Source organism: Tigriopus californicus, chromosome 8, assembly GCF_007210705.1.
Source record: "Tigriopus californicus strain San Diego chromosome 8, Tcal_SD_v2.1, whole genome shotgun sequence".
Lineage (NCBI taxonomy): Eukaryota > Metazoa > Arthropoda > Copepoda > Harpacticoida > Harpacticidae > Tigriopus > Tigriopus californicus.
Window position 1 is genome coordinate 7,483,596 of NC_081447.1, and position 23,815 is coordinate 7,507,410.

The 23,815-nt window shown below is 40.3% G+C and overlaps 4 protein-coding genes across 5 annotated transcripts; 2 read left to right on the forward strand and 2 right to left on the reverse strand.

The window, feature by feature from the left end:
- Nucleotides 1-25: 25 nt before the first annotated feature.
- Nucleotides 26-8,747, forward strand: LOC131885042 (uncharacterized). The gene is made up of 27 exons (XM_059232966.1): nt 26-168; nt 715-902; nt 958-1,256; nt 1,328-1,518; nt 1,586-1,699; nt 1,765-1,871; nt 1,939-2,053; nt 2,116-2,255; nt 2,319-2,466; nt 2,698-3,057; nt 4,431-4,697; nt 4,766-4,913; nt 4,993-5,131; nt 5,204-5,349; nt 5,410-5,537; nt 5,611-5,800; nt 5,916-6,071; nt 6,184-6,330; nt 6,410-6,494; nt 6,552-6,643; nt 6,708-6,869; nt 6,933-7,111; nt 7,175-7,402; nt 7,481-7,559; nt 8,118-8,255; nt 8,323-8,497; nt 8,571-8,747. The coding sequence occupies exons 2-27, from the start codon at nt 731-733 to the stop codon at nt 8,645-8,647; spliced, it is 4,182 nt and encodes a 1,393-aa protein (XP_059088949.1). The 5' UTR covers nt 26-168; nt 715-730; the 3' UTR covers nt 8,648-8,747.
- Nucleotides 3,059-4,340, reverse strand: LOC131885044 (kelch-like protein 33). Its single transcript, XM_059232968.1, has 4 exons — nt 4,183-4,340; nt 3,881-4,119; nt 3,483-3,822; nt 3,059-3,401 (listed from the first exon to the last, which is right to left on the reverse strand). The coding sequence occupies exons 1-4, from the start codon at nt 4,238-4,240 to the stop codon at nt 3,094-3,096; spliced, it is 945 nt and encodes a 314-aa protein (XP_059088951.1). The 5' UTR covers nt 4,241-4,340; the 3' UTR covers nt 3,059-3,093.
- A 3,346-nt stretch (nt 8,748-12,093) lies between the features above and the next one.
- On the forward strand, nt 12,094-14,713 carry LOC131884809 (uncharacterized). 2 transcript variants are annotated; one of them, XM_059232693.1, is made up of 6 exons: nt 12,094-12,595; nt 12,682-12,838; nt 12,913-13,271; nt 13,394-13,795; nt 13,974-14,169; nt 14,428-14,713. In XM_059232693.1, exons 1-6 carry the CDS (start codon nt 12,584-12,586, stop codon nt 14,577-14,579), a joined length of 1,278 nt encoding a protein of 425 aa, XP_059088676.1. In that variant the 5' UTR covers nt 12,094-12,583; the 3' UTR covers nt 14,580-14,713. The 2 variants fall into 2 exon arrangements, with proteins under 2 accessions (XP_059088676.1, XP_059088675.1); XM_059232692.1 differs by lacking the exon at nt 12,094-12,595 and having other exon boundaries at nt 12,602-12,838.
- Nucleotides 14,714-16,625: 1,912 nt separating this feature from the next.
- On the reverse strand, nt 16,626-17,876 carry LOC131884810 (uncharacterized). The gene is made up of 3 exons (XM_059232694.1): nt 17,624-17,876; nt 17,158-17,559; nt 16,626-17,087 (listed from the first exon to the last, which is right to left on the reverse strand). The coding sequence occupies exons 1-3, from the start codon at nt 17,858-17,860 to the stop codon at nt 16,878-16,880; spliced, it is 849 nt and encodes a 282-aa protein (XP_059088677.1). The 5' UTR covers nt 17,861-17,876; the 3' UTR covers nt 16,626-16,877.
- Between the last annotated feature and the right edge of the window lie 5,939 nt (nt 17,877-23,815).

Genomic DNA, 23,815 nt, shown 5'->3' on the forward strand with positions numbered 1-23,815 from the left:
ACATTGATATGTTATCAAATATTCGTTCGCAGAATATTTATCTCCGATTCGATTAATTTCTATTGACAACTACTCGTTCGGACAGTCTGGAATTCAAAGTGACACCATAACTGTGAATAAAGCACAAAATAAAATAAAAACTCGGGGACTCTTTAATCCTTGCAGGCGGTAAGTTTGAAAAGCACACCTTGAAGCATTAGTTTCATTGACCCGGTTTTCGCAAAATCATTTTTTTCGGTTTGATGAATAGTATGTGTAATCAATGTAATGTAAAAAAAAACCTCAACAATCGGTCCCAAATAAAATCTATCATCTTTAAAGATGCATCACGTGGTGAAAGTACGAAACAAAGAAAATTGCTATTTTTTGTGTACACCGGTCAAAAGTATGGTTGGTTCTTACTCCAATAGCCCAAAAATCATTGATCTACGTGTACAATGTACTCGTTGAACTTAAACGGGGAACCGACTAGTTGGCATGACAACTTTTACATTCGGAAGAATGATTGATTTCTTATTGAAAGAACCAAGTAATACATCACGTCCTAACTTGATTTCGACCAATCATAGTTTGGAAGTGACAATGATGGACAAAAAACGTCTTGAGGGATATCACAGCGTGATATTAAGGTTCTTAAAACCATACTGTAAACAAGATAATCTCGAATGAAAACATGTCCATTGTAGGCATTATTTTCGAAGGTTAATCTTTTAGGTGCCCAAAATCCAGGATGGAGACAGGATCAATACGGTTACTGTTTGTCATCTACATCGTGTATCTATTGCTCAAAATAACGTTTGGATATGTATGGACCATGCTTGAGGGATCCCTTGCTTTGGGCGCATTGGGTTATGCGCTTTCGCTTTGGATCCCGAGAAAAGGACAATGCTTTTGGAATCAGGGTGAGTTTTGCGGTCCAATCTTTATGGTAGTTTTTGTCAAGCACTTGATCCATAGATGGGCCTATGTTGAAATTGCGGACATGGATTTGCTACTTTCACCTTTGGCTCAACCCGTTCGAAACCGACAAACTCGCCAGGCCCTCGTTGGATGGGGCGACGTTGGAGGAAATGGGCATCTTGCCATCCAAACATGAGCTCAAACTTGAGCAAACCAGACCCCATGAGAGTCTTGATCAAGGATACGAGGATTCGGTAGAGTTTTGGGCACGTAATGAGGATGGCTCAATTCTGGCTATCAAAGTGGGACTTCGAGCAGACCGTCGTGCCGAAGCTTGGTTCTCATGGAAAGAAGGGGTACGTATATCCGGTGAGAGTTTTATAAAATGGACTTGATCTGTTCTGTCACTGATACTCGTTAACCTTAGGCGGGAGGTCAGATATATGAACTAGCTCAAGGAACCAGTTACAAGAATGTGGAAACGTCATCACCCAATTCTTACAAAGCTGGTGGTCTCAACTTGACCGTTTTGGAACCATTTCGAAGATGGAGAATTATTTTTAATGGAATCTTACGCCGGGCCGATGGGACTCTATTCCATTGCAAATTGAACGCCATGTAAGTGAGCCGATTTGCACGCTACTGATATTTGATATATCTGATATTAATGTTTCCTGGTTCTTAGTTGGGCAGCCATAGACCGTCCAATTCAAAATAAGCAAGAAGGGGACCCGTGGATTTTGGCCCAGGCGGCAGCCGCCTTGAAATTAGACACCGTTTCAAGCATTGTGTCCTTGAGGTTGGAGATTAAATGGGCCAAAGGAACACGGGCAAAAATGAGTTCCCTATTTTTTTCATTCACAGACAAAGAGTCCTCTCGGGCATTGATCAATATGGTTCCGTTAGGGGAATAATGAGTATTAGTAACGAGTCTGATGAAACAGTGAAGGAGGTGGAAATCCAAGTTGGAGGTAACTAGTATATTTGATGGGCGTTTATGAACCATTGACATGAAATATTTCAAAAAACTCTTCTTAGGATTGAAGACGAAAGACTATGCTCCTTATTCCGTAAAACAGAGGGTAACTCTACAAGGATCTACAGAGACAGGTTTTGGCTTTTCTATCACCGTCCAAAGTATGGAAGGGATCACGTGAGTACTAATAGAATAGCACTAATATGTATACATGGTGCACGTGTTTCATTACTCCACAGAATAACCACGGGCCACTTGCTCATTCCCGGAACCACTGTGGTCCACATTGATGAGTTCGAGGAGCCAGACGTCAGATATCTTCAAGCTGCCTTACAGAGAGATGACTTTGAACCTAAAAGCATGTTCATCAGGTTTAAAGGTTAGTAGGTCCATCAAGATTCATTTGACGTTCAATCCTGTCCTATCATGATATCTTTTGTAGCTGATGCAAGATGGTTCAATGTTGGAATCACTTTTATTCCAAATCCTTTTGTTCAAAATCAAAATGGATCAACTCTCGTTCATGCCATGGACATCACCTTTAACTGCGTTCGAGGTCGAGGAATGGCTGTGTTCCACTCCCCTATAAGGTAAGAGCTAGTTCATTTATAATAAAAAATGAAACCCGAGGCTTGAACTTCGGAAACAATGAGATCGTTCTATTTTATTAGACATATGAAATATCTATAAAGCTATTCCAATCGAGTGTGGCAACACAAAGCTCTTTCGAATACAAAGTCATGAAAATATTCCTCAAAAGCATTATCAGAAATTCAGATTACTATTGGCACTGAAAGAAAAACCTCTTCAATTCCCTTTAGCGATGTCGCGTCTGATGAGCCCAACAATGAATCGGTTGTTCCACTTCTGGTTCCAAATCCAATTGACATCAATTTGCAAGAGATTCCCGTCATAGCTACACTTCGTTCCGACATTTGTGGCCACACTTCAATTTGTGGTGGGAAAGGAGCCAGTCTTGGACTCATGCTTCAAGGAGATCCTGCCTCTTGGGGTGAGAACGTCCACGTTCCCGATGGCCTTTGCGTTACCACTGAAGGCTGGAGAGCTCAGCTTCACGAAAACCCGCGGTGGAAAGACAAAATCCAAGACATTGCGGCGTGTCTGGTTCAGGAACAGTTCGATGAGAAGGTTCTCTCTCAACTTCAAGTGCATTGTGACGAGTAAGTTTTCATTCTTTATTATCTAGTATTTGACTCTTAAGGGCAAATCGTCTGCTCATCGAATGAAAAAACCGTCGTGTAGTGACGAGGTAATGCCATTTGCTCGGTCAAGGTTTCCCAACCCTGACCAGTAAATTTAAGAAGGGTTTCAGTGAAGGCCAATGAGATTCGACCGGCAACCAAAATCACCTCTCCTTGGTCGTTGGTCACAGCTCGCCCTCCCCAACGATTTTCAGGCAATGCGGGTCCGTCTGACCACGTGCGCGATTGAATATCGAAAATTTCAACCGCGTTCGTGTATTCATTGTCAGTTGTCACTCCTCCGGCCACCAGAATGTTTCCATCTACCAAAGGACAGAAGCGATTATTGAACACATAGCCTTAAGCAGGTGTCAGAGTCAGGCTAAAAGTAGCATTCCACGTACCTGGAAGAAGGGCACAATAATGGTCATCTCGAGGGACTTTCATATCAGGTTGTTGTGACCAGGTCTGACTAGCCCAATTGTAGATCCAAGTTTCAGCTAGAATTCTCTCCATTGTACTGTAACCGCCAATCACCGCGGTATGGGTCGAGTTGATTTGCACCATACAATGATCATACAATTGGTTAGGTAGTACAGGGCCAGGAACCCAAGCCTCAATTGCCTCATTGAACACTTCGGATGAGTTTTTCAAAGGTCCTCCTTCATATCCCCCTGCTGCCCATAAGCCCTCAGGCCCATCCACAGAGGCTGCTCCTGATCGAATTTCCGATAGAGCTGGGAACTACAATAATCACATTTTGCCAAGCAACATATCACATTACTACCACTTTCAAGTTTACCTCAGTCCACTCATTCGTGTCCGGTTGATATTGGAAGCAATCCCCGGAATAAACTAGGAAGTATCCTCCCCCACATACGGTCATTTTTCCATTGACAAGTCCTCCAATGGTGCCTCTAATGTAAGAAGGGTAATCTGCTGGCTTCCCACAATCCCCATTTCCACCCAACGAAATCAATTCACTGTCCGCTAAGGAACCATCATCGTTGTAACCAGTTGTTACAAACAGCTGTTGTTGAGCTGAATAAAAATAGGTGTTTTTGTTGGGCTGGGAGGTCAGTTGGTTCTTCATTATGATCTTACCTCTCGTGAAAAACGGCGAAGAAAGAGTAACCAGAGCAAAAATAACGTTCTTCATCATGCTCAGTATTCAACAAGACATTGAAGACCCTAACAAATGTGTGCTAATCTTTTATTCTCCTTGGTCTCTCTGTTTGTCACGATTGATTGTTTTCAACTTGTATAACGCTTTTATCTAATTGCATTACATTATGTATTGAATTCCGTACTTTTGACGCCTTGTATCAATATCACAATGCTTATCGTCTTAGACTTCATGAACTGATCAAAAATGGACGGGTCACGGAAAATGTTACTTCAGCAATCTGCCAAGGGTTGAAATCAATTTTTGGAGATGACTGGACTTCCGGCCGACGATTTGCTGTTCGATCGTCCGCTTTGGGGGAGGACTCTGAAGATCTCTCGGCTGCCGGACAAAATGATACTGTTTTAGGCTGTCGGGGGCGAGATGCCATCGAGAAAGCCTTGCTTCAATGCTGGGGATCCCTTTATTCCTTTCAATCCATCCAATACAGGAGGTAGTCAGTCTCCCCTAGCCCTTTACAAACGAAAATGTTTTCTTTTAATGCCAGACTCATTTGATCAGACAAAACAGTCAACCTATTGAAACCCCCATGGGTGTGGTGATCCAGGAAATGGTCGAGGCTGATGCCGCCGGGGTCATGTTTTCACGAGACCCTACCACTGGAAATCCCAGTCATATTGTCATCACTGCGAATTATGGTTTGGGCGAGGTGATTTGAAAATCATACGGACAGAGTTCAAATAATTGAATTGAACTGGTTTGTGACAAGGTCAATCAATCCCTTTCAGAGTGTCGTCTCGTCCATCAGTGAGCCCGATACGATTCGGGTGAGTTACCACCCGTGGGAAAAGGATCTTTCAAACCAATTCAAAGTTCATGGGATTGACATTGGATCAAAGCATTCCAAGATTGTTATGGTCCAAGAAGGTAACAGATCAAGAGATCGATACATAAGGTTAAAGTGGCCGTCGTTTATTCAACTCATTATTTTACCTTTAGGTGAAACATGTGAATCGAGTGTGAGTGAAGCTGAATCCAAAATAGCTTGTTTGAAAACGGAAATTGTCCTTAAACTGGCTCGATTAGCCATAAAGATAGAGGATCGCTTTGGAGGTCCAAGGGACATCGAATTCGCAGTCAAAGGGGTATGAACAAATAATAAGCTTATTGCTTATGTCTCGAGGATCAATGTCATTTCTTTGTAGGACAATATCTTCCTGCTTCAATCACGTCCCATCACTTCACTCTTGACTTGGACGGATTATGAACTGCTTCACGAATTTGATTGCGGTGCTTTAAGCAGAAGTGATGTCCTTACCAAGGCAAATGTAGGGTGAGTAATAATGTGCATTGACACAAAGTCTAAGAATGCCTTTTTAACCAGGTTGTATCTCCACTTTCAATAGGGAAGTTCTTCCAGGGGCCTTAACAGTCTTAACAAGTTCAATCCTGACAAAGGTTATGGATTTAGTCATTCAAAACTCGCAATCTTCTTCGATGGGTTCAAAGATGTCATATTCTCCTTATTTGATGAGGTTTACACTAATTTCGCATCAACAAGTATTCTTCAACTACCTCGATGGATGCTTACCCACGGTGAGTCAAAGGATCGAAAAAACAATAAAACAATGAACACACAATCTCTTACCCGATGGGGACAGGCTGATTGATTTTTCGCGTCACATAAATCAGCGACATCCTTAATTTCCAGATTGTCGAACCCAAAAAGAACATAGGCCATAAAGCACTGGATGTATCAGTGTTCGGTCACGAAGTGACCACACAAAGATACGTGGACATGGCCATTGATCGCAGAGGAATCTTGACCAAAATGGAAAACTTCAAGATGGGGCTGTCTCTGGGCAAGGTAAAAACAATATTTATGTGACATATAAGAATAATCGGCCATTAAGTTGAAAAAAATGACCAACTGACGGATTGAGTCTGATCTCCGTTTCATAAAATATTTCTACCCTTAGAATCTGCTAAAAAGCATGCTACACAAAACCTTTCCAAGCCTGGGATCTTACGAATTTTGGCCGGCTCTCGTCAATATTTCCGAAGACATGACTCCAATGGAAGCCTTTGTTGAATTCCAAAAAGTCCTCTTGGGCCCGATGCCGGCGGTAACAAACCTTTCTAGATTCCGTCAAATTTGGATGGTCAATACACGTATTAATTTTTTCTTCTGCGTTCGGTATTTAGGCAACGAAAAATCATATTGATGTAAGTCAAAACTCTACCCTCTTTCAATTGATTCTTTTCATGACCTTGACGGACAACTCGAGTGGTGAGTAATAGTGATTCACAAAAAGCTATCTTCATGAAACAAAAACTGATTTTACAGAATGGACCATGGATACTTATTCAGATGCCACGAGTTTATTGGTATGCGATGATGTAGAAGTCGAGTCAGCAGGAGTTCCTAAGGATTTGAGGGTGCGATTTCGCTCAAACACTTTCTTCGGAAACGATCCTTATTCTCACAATGGTTTCATTTTAGTCGCTATCCCAAGCTATTGCTCAAAATGCTCATGCCAAAGACTTTGTCGATTGTTCTGATACGCAGGATGCAGAAAAATGGATGCGTTCGAACGAAGATCCACAAATTGGGGTCGCATTTGAACAAATCTTAAGCAAGTTTCATTGCCGTTGTTTACGCGAGGTAAGCTTTAGAGATTATCCTACATACTCTCAATGGCAAGACAAAACGAGCTATTTTTGACAGTTTGAGTTGAATGTCCAGCCTTGGGGCGAGGATTGCACCCCTTTGGTAAGGACAATAAAAGCCATGGTGGAACAAAACCTCGAAGCAAAAGTTGTTAAAAACGTAAGTGCGCATACCCCAAAGAAAAGTTTGGATCAAAAGTTGGACGATTTGAGTCAAAAGCTGTCACCAAAGGCCAGGTAAAAACGCGGTTGTTTCATCATTAGCGTTCAAAAAAAAACCATTCGGCTATTTTTGATTAGGCGAGTGTTGAAGTTTATTGTGCCATATGCCAATGGATCTCAAGCTTCACGAGAAAAATGCAAGGCAGTGTTGATTCGGCACGTTCATGAAACCCGAAAAGCATCGAGGCAACTGGCTCGGATCTTGAGGCAAAAAGGATTCCTCCCCAATGAGTCACTCATTTTCCACTTGACCCTGTATGAAATCCAAGACCTCGTAGCAACTAGATCACCAGGACTGATTCAAAAGTAAGTACATCTTCAAAATGTCACTTTCATCTATTGTGCAAAAGGCAAGTTGATTTGGAATGCGTTTTACTCTTCCAGGGCTATTCGACGAGAAAAGCTATTTCCTCTTTGGAACGAAAACCAGTTTCCAGAAATTAATGAGGGGCCTCCTATTCCAGTGAGTAATAATGAATTGTCAATAGTCAATGGAACCTAACGAACCAATGGATTTTGAGAGTTTTCCTAATCACTTACAGTCTATCAGAAGAGTTTGAATAACACCTAAAATGTATTACTTTTCAATTTGAAACGAGGTGGTTGATTTCAATCATGGTGCCAAGTGTTAGGTATCACACACAGACCATATAATACTGATGTGCTTTACTGAGCGCTAAAAATCAGTAAATTCCAAAACTGAGCACAGTTACGCGATCCGTTGAGAAATAGGGGGAGAATATTTTGTACTTACAAATTTTAAATTTTGTGCCCCCACCTTGTACATAAGCTTTTGAGAAGGCAGATTTTGCTTTTCAGACGCTTAAATAAATGCATAAACATGTATACAGGATTTGAACAATCCTCTTGTCCTATCATTAAAGGGAATGTTACTTGCCACTTGGCATGAAGTTTGGACCTATCCAGTTCCCATAACAAAAGAAATATGTCTTTTTAGTGTGATTTCAACTTTTCTGATAACTGCAAATGCATATAACTGAGCTTTCAATTCGAATTGTAGATTCAGCCAAGATCTACATCTCCAGAGGCCAACAGAGAGGTAGTGGATCGTATCAAAGGAACCCCAGCTTGTCGTGGAAAGTATGTTGGCACAGCCAGGGTCGTCGTTAAATTGACCGATGCAAAGCTTATCCAAAAGGTATCCTAAAATTCCCTCAAATATCAGTCTTGAACATGGTAATGTATGGACCGTCTTTCAATTGCAGGGTGATATCCTCGTGACAGTGTCAACAGATATTGGATGGAGTCCTTATTTTCCATTACTAGGAGGAGTGGTGACTGAACTGGGAGGCTTAATATCCCACGGAGCTGTTGTGGCTAGAGAGTATGGTTTACCCTGCATAGTAGGGGCGCAAGGGGCAACCAAGGCTTTTCAAAGTGGTATGTGTTTTTCATATGGATAACATGGATTGGTGTTGAAAGCCAAGTTCTTGTAACAAAATATTTTTTCCAGGTAATCAATTGGAAATTGATGCAAGTGTTGGAGTCATTTCAAAGCTGACGGAACAAGGATCCACTTCAACTACTTGATGCATTTCAGCCTCAAAAATTAACACAAAATGTCCAAAACATATGACCCTAAACCCAAGTCATTAAAAAATGATTAATAAAAGAAACTAATTAACTAGTACAGCGGCAAGAGTGGCAAAGCATCTATAATGTACCTGCATCTATCATTTTTTTGTTTTTTCACGGGCTGTTCTAGCCGCTGTAGGGAAAATAATCCCCAGTACTATTAAATGAAAGGTCATGATTCGTCTATTTATTACCTTTCAATCCTAATATGATCGCAGTTCTACCAACGTATTTGAGTTGGCATTGTCCTTGAATTTAGGGTAGATCTGGAATGCTATCTAAAAATCTATCCAAGTCTGACTGGAAAGATCCTACCGAATCAACAAGGTCTACGTATTCCCTAGTATTAATAAATACTAAACATTAGAGGGAAGCAAATTAAACAATGAAGGAGCCCGGGAAAGGAGAGAGGTGGACTTCATTGTTCGAACTAGCCTGGATTCTCGAGGACTTGAAGGTGCTCTCAAAACGCTCGGTAAGCTTCTACGGTCACTAGAATTGACCTTAAATCCTGGGTTGGGACAAAGCTTATGAATACTTTTGAAAACGTACAATATCAGACACCTTTCGTACCTTCTCTGAATACGGTACAATCCCAATCTTTCTAACCTCTCCCAATACGAGAGCTCTCTCATATCCTCAATGTTCCTAGTAAAACATCTTTGATCCTGCTCAAGCTTTTGCAAACCTGCTGAACTAATTGGAGCCCAAATGGGAGAGACATATTCAAGATTGCGCTGAACAATCGATTTGTACAGAGTTAGCATCGTGATACTATCTCTGGACTTAACGTGCGATATATCCAACCACACATTTAAAAGCTTTACTCACCTGCAAGTGGATATGCTCATCGAACTTTTCATCATTTTCGAGGACTACTCCTAAATCTTTCATAGATGAGTCCTGCTCAATATCTTTGACTCCTTTATCTACGAGTGGAGTATTTAAAGAAGTTGGCCCAAAGGTCATTGAGCGGAATTTCATTCCGTTCAATAACCCAAGAGTAGATTCTATCTAAGTCCTTTGCAAGGCTACTGGAATCTTGCCCATTCCTACCAGAAAATAACTTTGCATCGTCATCATAAGAAGAGACTTTGGCGGTAATATCAAGCTTTTGAAGCGGGGCAACGAATATTATGAAAAGGAGGGGACGTAAGATGGAGTCCTGGGGAACACTTGACTTGACATTATGTCATAAGTGACCCTTCAACACAAACAATTTGCTTACTATCATGAATGAAGAAATCTTTGATTCACGCACTGAGTTCAACATGGAGTCGGCCTTAGGGTGACGCGGTGTTACTCACAATACTGATAAAAAAAATTTGAAAATGCCTAGCCTTCTAATAACTATTATCGTTGTTATTGAAACAAAAGGTACAACTTTTGTAAAAAAATCATCTTGGATTCTAGCTAAGATTAGAATATTAATCCACTTCAAACCTACAAAGAGATAATATTTTTAAAAACGTAATCAATAGATCTTGGGAGTAACCTTAGTTGCGTTTCCTACCAAAATTTTATTCAAATCCATGGAGCAAACGATAAGAATGTATTGTTTTCAAAGATTGCATTTTCATCAAATTTGACTACAAATTACTCCGGTTATATCTTAAAGCAATTGCTAAGAGATATAATACGCTTTTTCTATGCCTAAAATATAAATGGAAATATTTCACGTGTCTGAAGCAGGTAGAAACACCCAAACCTAGCTTGCAACATAACTTAAAACTTATTAAAGAAAATATTTCGCAATTTTGATGCCATACTTGTCAATCGCGACTTTAATCAAGCTTAATCTTGAACTTTGACAAAATTCTATTAACGTTGAATAAAAACCTCGCTAGTACGTAGAAGTTGATTATTGCAAAAAGTGACAATTTTGAAAATTAAACTGTTTCGTGTATCGTTCAAATATTTTGGGACATGATGGGTTCGTGAAGTTTTTGGCACTTAAGTAAAATGAAAGGCAATTATACATCTTTTATAAGTTTTAAGCGACATTTTTTGCTACCTCTAGCTTCGAAAAAAATCTTAAAGAAAATGGAGAAATGTTATTGCTTGTCGTGTCATTGAAAAAGTTAATCATATTCCTTGGAAATAACTGGAAACATAATTAGGCCATTTTTCGATCTTTTAAGGCGTAAAACGCAACCTTTCAGTTGAAATAACTAAGCATGTTATGAATGGAAGTTTATGAAATTTTACGTCAATACATAACTTAAAGTATGCTTAATACTGATTGACTACGTTTTTGACAATGATGCATTTTAATGGGCTTTAAGTTATCTTACACACTTATCTGAGCTACTTTTAAACATGTGCATTTAACAAAAGTTGTTCCTTTTGCTTCTTTAACAAAGAGAAAGATGTTGAGATGTCTTGGCATTTTAGCAATCACTTCACCAGAAAATATAACCACTGTGGGGAGTTAGCTTGCAGAAAAAAGGGAAAACATAAGTAAGGCATTTGTTGGGCTTGTTTTCTTCTTTGAATGTCCAACCCATCTAGCCTCGTAGGATTAAATCTGTCATACTTAAAAATTCTCAGCTTTTGACTCTTATGTGACAGGACAACAGGACCGTAGATCAAGCACCACCCCAGCCAAATGTTTGTAGGATAGAAAGTGAAAACGAAAACGATAGGACACGAAAATACTCCCATACAAGGGCTCTTTTCGTTGCGAGGATGTGGCGCCCTCTGCTTCATGTAGGTGCAGACACAAAAATGTAGAAATAATAAACTTACACCCTAATCTGCTATGCTTAATCACAGTGTTATTCGTTGAATAATCTATGGCTCAGGTATTGTGAAATCCCGAAGAACAATGACATACAAAACGCGAATTAAAGAGGAACTGCATATTGTATAATTGAAAACAGGCCAACACCTTTCAATCATCACCTCCAGCAAAAATAAGCATAGTTTCAAATGTTTTGGTGACTAACTTAAAAAGAATCCGTTTTGCAAAACTTACCTTTAGCTTTATCAGCACTATTTATTGGGAAAAAATGAACACAAAACGTTTGTTTGTATAGCTCTCTGTTTATTTGTATTTGGATGTTAAAAGTGTTTGTGATTTCACCATCATAGGATTTGAAAGATCTCTCAGAAGAGTTGATGGTGTATTTCAGGTGTTAGTATGCATCTTCAACAAGATGTCCAGCTCATCAAATCTTGTTAAAGTTAGGCATCTTAAAGCGTATTCTCGCTCTAATCATTTGTCATCGTCACTTTATCAAAATCCAAAGAGCTCGGTTATAGGAAAAAACGGATGTTGCAGCCTTTTTATGATCATTTGCCGGCGCCTACGTTCAAGTTTCTACACCAATTGAATGTCTTTGTTGGCAAGGACAATTGGATTAATAATTTTGCGAGTTCAGCATCAATCAACCCATCACTCCAGTTAAGCCCATGTTAAGGCCAAGCGCTCAAAACTATACAATTTGCGCCCTCTCTGCCATTTTTGCCATGAGTTTACACTGAAAAATCACGTCGGGTGCTTTGCATTCTTATCCGAAAAGTCCTGCCCTATGAACAAAAGAAAAATTCGTGTGAAGAAACAAAAAATACTGTAGTGTGTTCTTGGGCCCTTTGAATGCTTAGGCAAGTTTGTAATTGTTGAGAAATCAAACGGCAAAGAGTGCAAGACTTCCAAACGGCAATCGATGCTGGTAGGATTGGCTGAGATCCAGTTTCTTCTATTACCCAACAAAAAGGGCTTGAATGTTTTCAACGTGGCGTCTGCTGGGTGAGAGGTGCAAATTTCACGACCTACCTATAAAAGCCAGATCTTGACACTCTCTCATCATCAGTTCCTCATTAGGATTTGACCAGTCTGCTCTTACCTCTTGTGGTTGATTCCGAAAGCAGACAGAGACACCAGCAACCATGAAAAATCCCGTTAGAGACTAAGCAGCCTCTTGAATGGCTGGCACTTACTAGTCTTGTCAATGGAGTGTTTGCTAATAACGAGAACTCCATTTCAGATTAGCTTGACTCTTGTTGCATGCTGCTTGGTGTCCTCCGGTGCATTAGCCCGCCATGGTCGACCTTTAGGCCCATTTGAGACTGAGGGTGTGGAATATGAAGGTCGCTCAGCTCAGCAAGCCCAACCCAAGCCTCAAGCAAACGCATTTGATCTATGTAATAACTGACTGATATACTCACCAATTGTAGCATTCCATTGGTATCTGTTATATGTGCATTTGTTATTTCAGTGGATCCAAAATTGGCCCAACAGCTCCAAGCCCTGATTTTAGAGCGTCAGGGGGGAGGGAGTGCTCCAAGCGACACGTCCATCTATTTGAACAATCCCCTCCGCAATGGCGACACAAACTCGTCCAATGAGGTCGACGATGGGGACAATCCAACCAATAATGATGTGGAAGCCGACGCTGATAACAGCACCTCATCCGGGGTGCTGTCCATCAATCCAGAGGTCCTTCCCGAGGGTTGGACTTGCATGGATAAGGTTATGATGGTGGAAGAGATTGAATATACTGATGAAATTCAATGCACCCACATCTTGGACGAATCCTGCCATGAAACCTATGAAACCGTTTTCAAGACTGAAGAAGTAAGTGAGGCCCAAAGGTCAAACGAAAAAGGTCAGCAAAGGGCCAAAAAAGATAAATAAGGACAACAATGAGATAAGGATGGCCATCAAATAGCATGATTTGGTTTTGCGTTGCATTCCAGGTTGAAGAATGCAAGGAGAAGTTCTTGAAGAATTGCTACATTGAGTACCACGCCGTCCCGCGGTCCGAAAAACTGGAGGTATGCCAACAGCCCATGATTCGGGACTGTGACGCTCAAGGCGACGAGGTCTGCTCCAACGAGTATGAAACTGTGTGCGAGACCACCTATCATGAGAATGAGGTCGAGGATGAGATCGCTCAATGTGTGTCGGATCCCACCGAGGTTTGCAATGACAATGGCAAGTGCACCAATGTACCCAGACAAGTGTGCAATGTGATGAAGATGAACAGCACCAAGTTGACCCCAGAGACCGATTGTCGGCAAGAGGTCCGGGAGGTGTGTGGTCCAGAGAGCTGTCCATTGACTCAAGGTCCCCGAGTGTGTGCCAATGAAATCAAAACCGTAAGTTGTACATACCCTCACTGACATGCAGCAATTACTTTCGTCTTTCTCTCTTTCCTTTTTTTCTCTCTTATGGTATTGTGATTTATAATGAAAAATTGTCAGTGCTTGCTTGGATTAGATGGATGTATGGATGATATTGCGGAGCAACAAGCTCTAGTCAGCCCCTCTTTTGCAGTTCGTTCAAGATGTTCCCGAGGAGGTGTGTCATTTGAATCCTCAGAGAATCTGCAATCCTACCAACAAGATCATTCCCAAGTTGGAGCAACGCGTCAAATGCATCGACGTGCCACGGGAAGTGTGCAGCACTGTTCAAGTGGAGGCTAAGAAGGTCAGCAGGCCAGTGGTGAAGAAGTGGTGCGGCATTCTGCCTGGTAAGAAAGATTAGCCAGACTTGGATTTGCCAGGCTTGGATTAGCCAGGCTTGGATTAGCCAGACTGCCTACCCTCATGATAATACCATTTCAATGGTTTGTCATGCATGGAATGAAGTGATGGCTTCAATTGGTTGTCCTGACTGCATGACGAATAACTTTTGATACATAGATAGATAGATACAACACGCAGATAGATAGCAGATAGTACTTAGATATGGCCTGACTATTTAATCATGGGCTATTTGTTGTTCATAGGTAATACCAGTGGAAGTGAGGAAGAAGACGACGAAGGGGAGGAGGGCACCGAGACAACACAGGAACCTGAGGTTGAAACCACTGAAAGCCAAACTCAAGCCTCCAACACTGCCAATAACGACACTGATGTTGCTACTGATCCATCCATCTAAAACGTCCCAATCCATAGTGAATCCTCGACCGTTACAATTAGTAAACCATTGTTTTGACGTCACATTGACTCTAATTATATTTTGATGCTTTTATCAGACTTGTAACAAATAAGAAAATGGCAGTCAAAAATTAACCCTTGCATTTCATTTGCATAACTTTTTGCTTTTCATGAACAAAATAAAACTTGAGATGTGCAAAAAAGGGTCCTCAACAGAGGTTCACCAAGCTAATTGCAGAGTTCCTAAATCTAGAGCCCACCCAATGGTCAAATATTTGATCAAAATCAAGCCATAATGAGGCAAAAACCGACCTGATTTTGACAAGCATGAGGATTACTTTGATGAATTTTGCTTATCATTAAAGACTACAAACCACTTGTTGGTATAGTAAAAGTGTCAGCTATAGTATGCAGGAGCATAAGATTAGAGACTAGTTATTAGAGACTAGAGCCCTCCAAATGTTGTGGTCTAAAAATGTAAATCATCAACAGATGGCTGAAAGTGATTTTCAGATCAAAAGTGAACATGGTTATTTATGGCATGCCTTTCAATGGCACCAGTCACGGATTATTTGGCCGTTAGAGGTCGCGTGGGTGGAGAGTACCTAGAACCCCAGGATGATCTAGTGATCAGCTCCCAAAAATCTCAGACTCGGGAATTGTTTGAGCAAAAGTTCTACTTTGCAGTGCAAGAAGCTAGATTGGCAACTTAAAAACCCTAGGCATTGAACAGGCTACAACAGGCGTATGAAGCTTTTATTAAGCAATATTCTGCTTTAGCGTCAATTCTTGTGACCGTAAAGGCTTAATAATTGTTTTGAGAGCACCTTCAAGCTCTCGGGAATCCAGGCTAGTTCGAACAATGAAGCCCACTTCTCTTGTTTCTTGCCTTTTCATTATTTTTTTTTTGGGGGTTCTAGGGTCAGAGGGAAGAACCTCGCCCGGCCAACAAAGCCAGCCATCACATCGTCCTAATACTTTTTTCGATAGGCAGTGTAATGTCCGTATCAGTTTTGGTGCTCTATCTGTGGGCAGGGTTAGCGTCTAAAAAATCCTTGAGGAAGGTCGGGGAGGAGATTAGAACCGGGGACCTCTCTTGTATTAGGGAACTGGGCTAACCACAACAACTCGTCTCCACCCTAGTTTAATCTGCTTCCTCTAATATTTGTAGGGAATACAAAGACCTTGCTGATCCGGTTGCATGTTTCAAGACAGATTTAAACAAATTTTTACATGGTATCCCTGATCAACCCTACACTCAATGACTAGCTCGATCTAGCAACTCAAACTCGTTGGTAAACTAAATATCACATAAAGATTGAAAGGTAATAAATGGATGAATCATAACCTTTCATTTTAATAGTAATGGGGATAACATTCCTGTTGCGGTTAGAAATGCCCGTGAAAAACCAAATCAGAAAAAAGAACTGCTGTGATTCCAGGCCCGGTAGCTGTAAGAAAGTCCGCAAAAATAGTAAAAAAAGAAAAATGTTCAGAAAAGAAATCACTTTCATGGCACATCACGAGTAGTTAATTTAGCAATCTAGCCTGCTTATCCCCGCTTGGTCCGGGCTGTCTGACGTTGCAAATGAGGGTCCTTATGGATGTGGCACAGAGTGGCAGTCTTAGACTACACCAACATTGTCCAATGAACTCCCAAACAAAGACTCGTTGCGGAAAGACCGCCCCATCACGGAATATATATTCCCACTTCTCTTGCTATTTTCTATCATTTTTAGATTTTTAATCTACATTCCTACCAAAAAAACCAGTTTCCCACAAAAGCCCTGTAATGCTTGTTGCTTGTTTGTACCGGCAAAAGAAGAATTGGTCGCCTTACCCCAAAAAACATTTTTCACGTACTCAACATTCTTATCGCAGTTGTGGGTACTGATCTTCGGACTCTGTTCAAGCTAAAAAGTATCTTCCATAGCTTGTTTGCAATAAATTATATTTCACAATTCTAGTTTAATTTGTTGCCCATTTCAATACATAGAAATTTGATTGACTTGTGCGTCGTTGTCGTGTTGCCTCCTTCGGCTATTCTATCACCATTAATTTATCATCTAGGCAAGTTGTATTTCATTTTTGAACATATTACGTCGACTAGTATTGGTATTCAACATGGTTCTATATCACATTTAGTAATAAAATGTTCAATCTCTATATTGCTATTGATATGTTATGAAAGATACCATTGCGGTAAAGTCTTTCCAGAAAAAAAGTTAATTTTTGACCTATCTATCTCAAACTACGATGTGCACTCCGTCCGTCTAGATTGTTGACATGGGGATCATTTCTATTTCCGAGGATTTGGATTAGGGCCACACCAGATCTTGACGACGGGCCTGTTAACCACTTTGGCAGCCACTTGAACCGTATGGCAAACCTCGCGGGGCACATCTATACACTTGGTACGTTGCTCTAATTTGGGAATGATCTTGCTCGTGGGATTACAGATTCTTTGAGCATTGAGATGGCAAGTCTCCTGGGGCACATCTTGAACGAACTGGATGGAAAAAGTGATTTTTGTTTGATGCTAATTATGACATGAGAGTCTGGTCGAAGAAAATACGTACAGTCTTCAACTCGTTGGCACATATTCGTGGTCCACGGATGAGCGGACAAGCCTCTGAGCCGCACACTTTTCTGATCTCTTGTCGACAATCGGTCTCCGGTGTGAGTCGGGTGCCGTTCATTTTCATAATGGTACATTCTTGACGAGGGACTAGCACGCATTTTCCTGCTAGCGTACACATCTCCTCTTGCTTGGTTTCACATTGGGCAATCTGATCCTCGACCTCATTCTCGTGATACAATGTCTCACATACAGTCTCATATTCGTTGGAGCAGATTATCTCCCCCTCGGACTGGCAATCACGAACCATAGGTCGATGACAAACCTCGATTTTTTCAGTTTTGGGAATGGGATGGTATTCAATTTCGCAGTTCTTGATGAACCTGTCCTTACACTCCTCTACCTGAAGGTTTGGAAATAAATGATTGAACTTCTAATGAGAGATAGGGATAAGTAAGCATACATACCTCTGTGGCTTTGAAGACGGTCTGGAAGGTGTCGTGGCACGATTTTTGTAGAATATGCGTACATCGGATCTCGTCCTTGTATTCCATTTCCTCCACCATCATGAGCTTGTTCACACATACCCATCCTTCAGGTAGATTGGGATTGACAAATGTTGAAATGTGAGTTTCATTGATGAAGTCCCCTGATTCACGAAATGTGGTTGCTGCTCCTGGTGTGGAATTATGTGATGGATCCATTTTCCATTCCTTCAAGTACTGCCTTTGTTCTTGACCTTAAGAATGAGGACCATATGCAAAGTGAGGGAAAATTAAGGGCCACGGTTTCTAATGAGTCATATCCTAGTTAGCCGAAATTAATTCGATGAGTTTGGTCTCACGTCTTGCTGTGTCATCAACTGTGTACATTGTAAAGTACACAATATACTGTTTATCCAATCACACCTTGGACCATCACTTACCTTCACCATTAACATATCTACTGTACTTCACATTCAATAGGCGAATGAATTGCTTACCTATCAATATTTTATCGATTTGCTCAGCCAGGACTGGATCCACTAAAGAAAAATATTCCGATGGGGTTTTGTGGCGAAGACAGAAAAAAAGTGTTAGTACCTTTGTTCAAATCCGATGTTCGAAGAGGACCGAAATCCGTGGTTTTGTCCCAAACTTTTAGTCCATCATCTCGCACTTGGTCAAATAAGGGTCGACTATTTCGGAATTGAAGAGATTGACGACCGATTATGGGTTGAAAAATCGCGCAAATCAAAATAGCCCAGGTCAACTAAAGAGTCAATTAGCAAAATGATCATAAAGTGTTAAAGTCGAATAGCCGTGACAACGTTTTACGTACAAGACGATTCATATTTGTGTGCCTGCAAGATTTAGGTAACGACGAATAAGTTATTTGATGATGAAAGATACTCTAGACATTTGGAAGAGGTGCATGGGACACTCTAAAAACACTGATGTTGATTTTGAAATGAGAGAAGCATTTATATGTATTTGATCGAGGGAAGACAAGTTTTTTGGCGGCGGTTGGTCTTTCTTCCCAGTTAGTTGGTCGTGTCGAAATATAGTAAGCTGATACCTACGGCAAAAAATGGGCTTGTAGGTCATTAATTTCGACATCAACGGACACGGAGATTTGAGCATGAGCCCCCTAGACGCTTTTGTCGACAAGGTTAAACGCTCTCAATCGCCGTATTGTGAATCAAATGCAGATGAAAAATAAGCAAGTGAAGGCGACGAGTCTTGGGGTAACGGTTCATACCCGACGCGAAAACGGCGCCAGTCTAGTACTGCCCGTCAAAGAAAGGACTAGTAGTTAAACTACGTTACCCCCAAATTCATCAATTTCATCAAGTTTAGCATGATCTGAAGATTGACTATTCTTTGATAGACGAGCTATAATTCATGTCTCCCACTTTACACATTGAGAAACTCCATTGACATGAAATGATTGAACTCTTGAATACCCATTAGAGGATCAAAACAAAGCATTTCCGTACACAGTCAAATTCATTTTAAAAGTACAATTTCCGTCAATTTTCGAAAAACTTCAAATTTTAGAAGTACAATTATTTTTTTCAATTGACCGTATTCTAAAACAACTTTTCAGGTTGTATTGAAAGGAGGCTCAATGCGATTAATTTGCTGCACTTTTGAATATAAAACGGGAAGAAGTATGGTTTACTTTTTGGAGTGGGAAATATTACGCAAGGCTACGGTATATCGTGTCCATATTGTAGCCCCTTTGAACAACGTTTCAAACGTCAAGTTTTGTAACAAATTTTATCGAACTGGAGGGCAAAAATAGAAATAAGTGCTCATTTTACCTTAATGGTTGAAAATAAGTGAAAGAAAGCTTTGCGGTTGTATCACAAACGACAAGATTCCTATTCATGTCACCAAGTTTGGAAAGTACCTCAGGGAATCCGTCTTTCTTCTTTTCAATGAAAACGCAATTGAGCTATTGAGTGATAAATCAGCTAGCAGATGGCTTGACTAAGTCGGCATATTTAAATTTTCTGATAACGATTTTTCAGGGGATAAGTTCAAAATTATAAGCCAAATTTTGCCAGTGGAAATTTACTTTCGGTGCGCTTGTGATCTGATAAATTACTTTCAGCCACTTGTTGATGAAATGACATGAATCAAAGGTTTTTTATTTTTATTTTTTGATGTCCTTTGCGATGGTGAGAGTAAAAATTATGTCCACCAAAATTGATTGTCATAAGAGAAGCACATTCCAGGAGGACACGACTAGGCAGACAACTGGATTGAGACATCGCAAGCAAAGCACTGTGAATTGCGCTCTAACTATGAACTGGAACCGGTTGTCAAATGTGTAAATTTCTACGTTTTTTGTCATAATGCATGTCACCTCGAGGTGTTACGCACCGAGTGCAATACCAGAAACAAAAAACTGGTGGATGCTTATTGACTCACGCATTTGCATGGTGTTGAGGGAACATGGCAGAACGAAAGCAAGTTTATTTCGGTGGTGGAAATCCGCCGGCAGAAATCTCATTTCACATGAATAGTAATCAGAAAAATTAGAAACCCAAGATCATCAACAAGTTTTATAAGCGCCCCAGATCTGCGACCAAAAAGGCTGGGTCACGTTTTGTCACTCTGCTGAGGGAGGTTGAATTTGTTAGTGTGTCCTATTTCGCTCGGGATGGGAGGCCTAACTGATGTCCTTAGATTTCGGTTCGAAATACATCACTAAGTTAATTGCACCACGTTGTCAATCAAAATGTATCTATCTATAGTTTTTGAGTTGGCGGGGAGTAAAAACTTTACAACAAATTTACTCATGATGAATCACGAATTTTCAACATTATTTATGTGAGATCTGTATCTAAACCAACCTCTTCTCATCTACAGGGATGATTTTATTTGGCGTTCCCCAATATTCAACCGCATTTTTTGGAAAAAAACAGTTATTATTGAGTTGTTTTGTGTTATTGTATCGGAGTATGCTCTAGTTGTTGTCTGCAACTTCAGTTTACTTACAAAATAGATTCCACCAATATTTCATCCAAATATGGACGCCAAAAGTAAACGTTTTGGGTTCATCCCCATCTCAACTAGGGAAAAATCTTTCAAATCCATCATGAAGGACCTCAATGTCAATAGGAAATTTATCTAGAGAGTAAAAATAGCTATTTATACAATAGCAGCGGCCTTCTTTGCGTGGAGTTTATAAAAGTGAGGCTTGAAGAAAGTCGATAAGGTCAAGACACCTTGAATACGTTCGCTATTTCATGCCGTCGAGTTTGAAGAGAAGAGTGAGGGCTCGCCCGAGCTTCTATCGGCGATGGAAAAAATCGAGATTGATCGAATTTCTGCCACTTTCTGCCGCAAGTGGCTGAAAATGGCTGAAAGTGCAGAAAGTGGCAGAAAATGACAGAAAGTGGCAGAAAGTGGCAAAAATTGGCAGAAATTGCTGGAAGGTGGTTAAAAATGGCCGCCGGTGTTTAGAATGGCCGATCTTGATTCTAAAATTTGTCAAAGACAAAAAGGATCATATGGGTCGGATAAGTTTTTCAAGTGTCCTTTGCTACAAAGCATATTGATATAGCATTGGCTGAAATGCAAAATGTTCCTCAAATATTGCTATTTATACTGTTTGATGGTTAATTGAATTGATAACAGTATCCATAGCCCACTTGCAGTATCCAAGGCCTAGCCATAACACTTGCACTATTTTTCATAGTCATTAAAATGGTTCTTGAATACGATATAACTTTTTTAAATGCAATTGTCGTCATTTTGACTTTAAAGAGTTTAGGTGCCATGGCATCCTTGACTCAAATCGATTGCGGTATCGTAAATACTAGAAAAAGATGACTGAAAATAATACAAATAATTCTATTTTCTGCCATTTTTGCCACTTATTTTGGACCGATTTCTGCCATTTTCTGCCACCAATTTCTGCCAGGTGGTAGAAAATGGCTTTTAATAATTTCTCATCCCTGGCTTCTATACACACGAGAGGGCAGGATGAAATGATCAGTGCTGCCAGGTCCCTGGGCTCTGAACATGCCAGACTAGCTCTTGAAATATGCCAGATTAAAGTTGGAATATGCCAGAAAACATGCTCCAAAGAAAAAACATCCCATATTGACAACCTTCTGCAAGATGTGGAGGTCGTCATTATAATTCAGCTTGAATCAAAATAAAAGCTGACTTCTTGCACAAGATTTTAATGATTTAGAGCATGTTTTACTCATTATTTTGTAATCAGGGTTGCAACGCCAAGCTACCTCTTAGGAACCAGAAAAATATCAAGAGTTATATTTTCGTTTTACTAAATCCATCAAAATTGCAAAAATGAGTTTTTTGGTCAGGATCATAGATGACTTCGTATATAGATGGATGAAAGGTGCTGCGATTGCATGTTTTCGTCTAAGCTGTCACTGGTGGGCAAAATGATCCATTCGTAGTCAAGATAGCTAGGACAACTTTGGTACAAATTTGAATCATTGATGGCTCGTCCAAATTCTGAGCAGAAACCCCTGATATGACTCCTTGTCAACCAATTAATCTCCTCTAGCACACTTCATAAAACGAGTTTGAGCAAGCTGTCTGACCACATTGTTTAGAACGAAATTTTGAAGGGTTTATAATGGGACTCAAGTTGCAGTTTTTATCCATGTGGTGGAAACACTTCACTGAAACGCTAGGAACAAACCTTGGTTAAGGGTGACTTATTGTTATGGCTTACAATTCGCTAGATGTCGCTCCAAACGCCTACATGGGCAGAACAAGGGATGTTCGTGTTCACAATGTATATTGTGCGTTCGAGGATGCTTTATAAAGATGCTTTATTAAGCATCCCTTGGCGCGTCAATGCAAGGAAATTTATGTCAAAATGCTTGCCGAACAATTTGGGAAACATTTAGTTTATGACAAACACTTCTTCTTTGGACTGTCTACAAACAAAACCCCCCGATCATAATAGTTTGCCAAATGCGTATTTTGATTTCGATATCTGACCAAATGAATATGCAAGCGATCATATCATTAACTACCTTTTGTGCTTTGAATTCATTTAAAATTTCCGTTCATGCACGATAAATAAAAGATGATTGAAATAATAAGCATGCAACAAAATGAGGGATACAAGCACAAACTAAACGTCGTGTTTATTAACAATCTCCTCAGATGTTAGCTAATATTAATTTCTGGTTGAAGGCCTGTTTTACTGTTCTTTGAACTATACCGTTAGCTAATAGATTGATAACTTTTCTATAGGTTTCCGAAATTCAATTTTGTCAATAAATAGATAGATTTATTTCAGGAACACTTTGATCATGATTAAATAATGCTGGCATTTATCTTTGAGTTAGCATCTTGATACATCAAAAATTTCATGAGCATGTAATTCCTCAGGTTCTGGGTAAGCAAAAGCTTGTTTTCACCAGGACCTAGTAACTTTTATTTACATATTTTTCAGTTCAAATCAAGCATGAATAAATGGACAACAATTTTCCTTGAATATCACAGTGCTATTCATCAGCAGATCACAGGTTGAAATCGTGGTCCCGTATTTTATCCTAAGGTCACGTCAGTAATGTTAATATAAAAATAAAATGAGAGCATAAAACAGGGTTTAATTGATATGTTTATTGACAACCAGGTGAAAATATAGATGACATTGACAACAATCAGCTCAGTTTTCAGGAATAAGTAAGATAAACGCTATTGAAGAGGAATAGTGATGGAAATTTTGGTAGTTGTAGAGTAGAGGATGGCTTGATTGGACAGATTGCCAATCTTGTGGCTGGACAATTGGGTGCGACCGTCAATAATCCAAAGAAATGTTGGTCCCAGGACAATCATATGATGCCACATTGTTGACCTGGAAGAGCATGGTTTGTTCAGAAACTGCGTCCGAAAAGGTCAGGTTCCCAACAATTGTTCAGTCAATGGCAAGGGGCTCAAATTTGCTCATGAAATGCATCCATGAATTATTGGCACACTAAGACCCTCAGAGGTATGTCCTGAGTAATTTGAAAAGGGAGTCATTGGCCGCATTCAGGATGAGCTGGGGGCGCTGGGACGCCATAAGCGAAGGCCATAGACGAAGATGAGCGCTGGGAAGGTCCCGAATCCTTGACTTGTTGATAAATCATGAACAAAATATAATTGGCTGGGTGAAATACAGTCAAACAGTAGTAA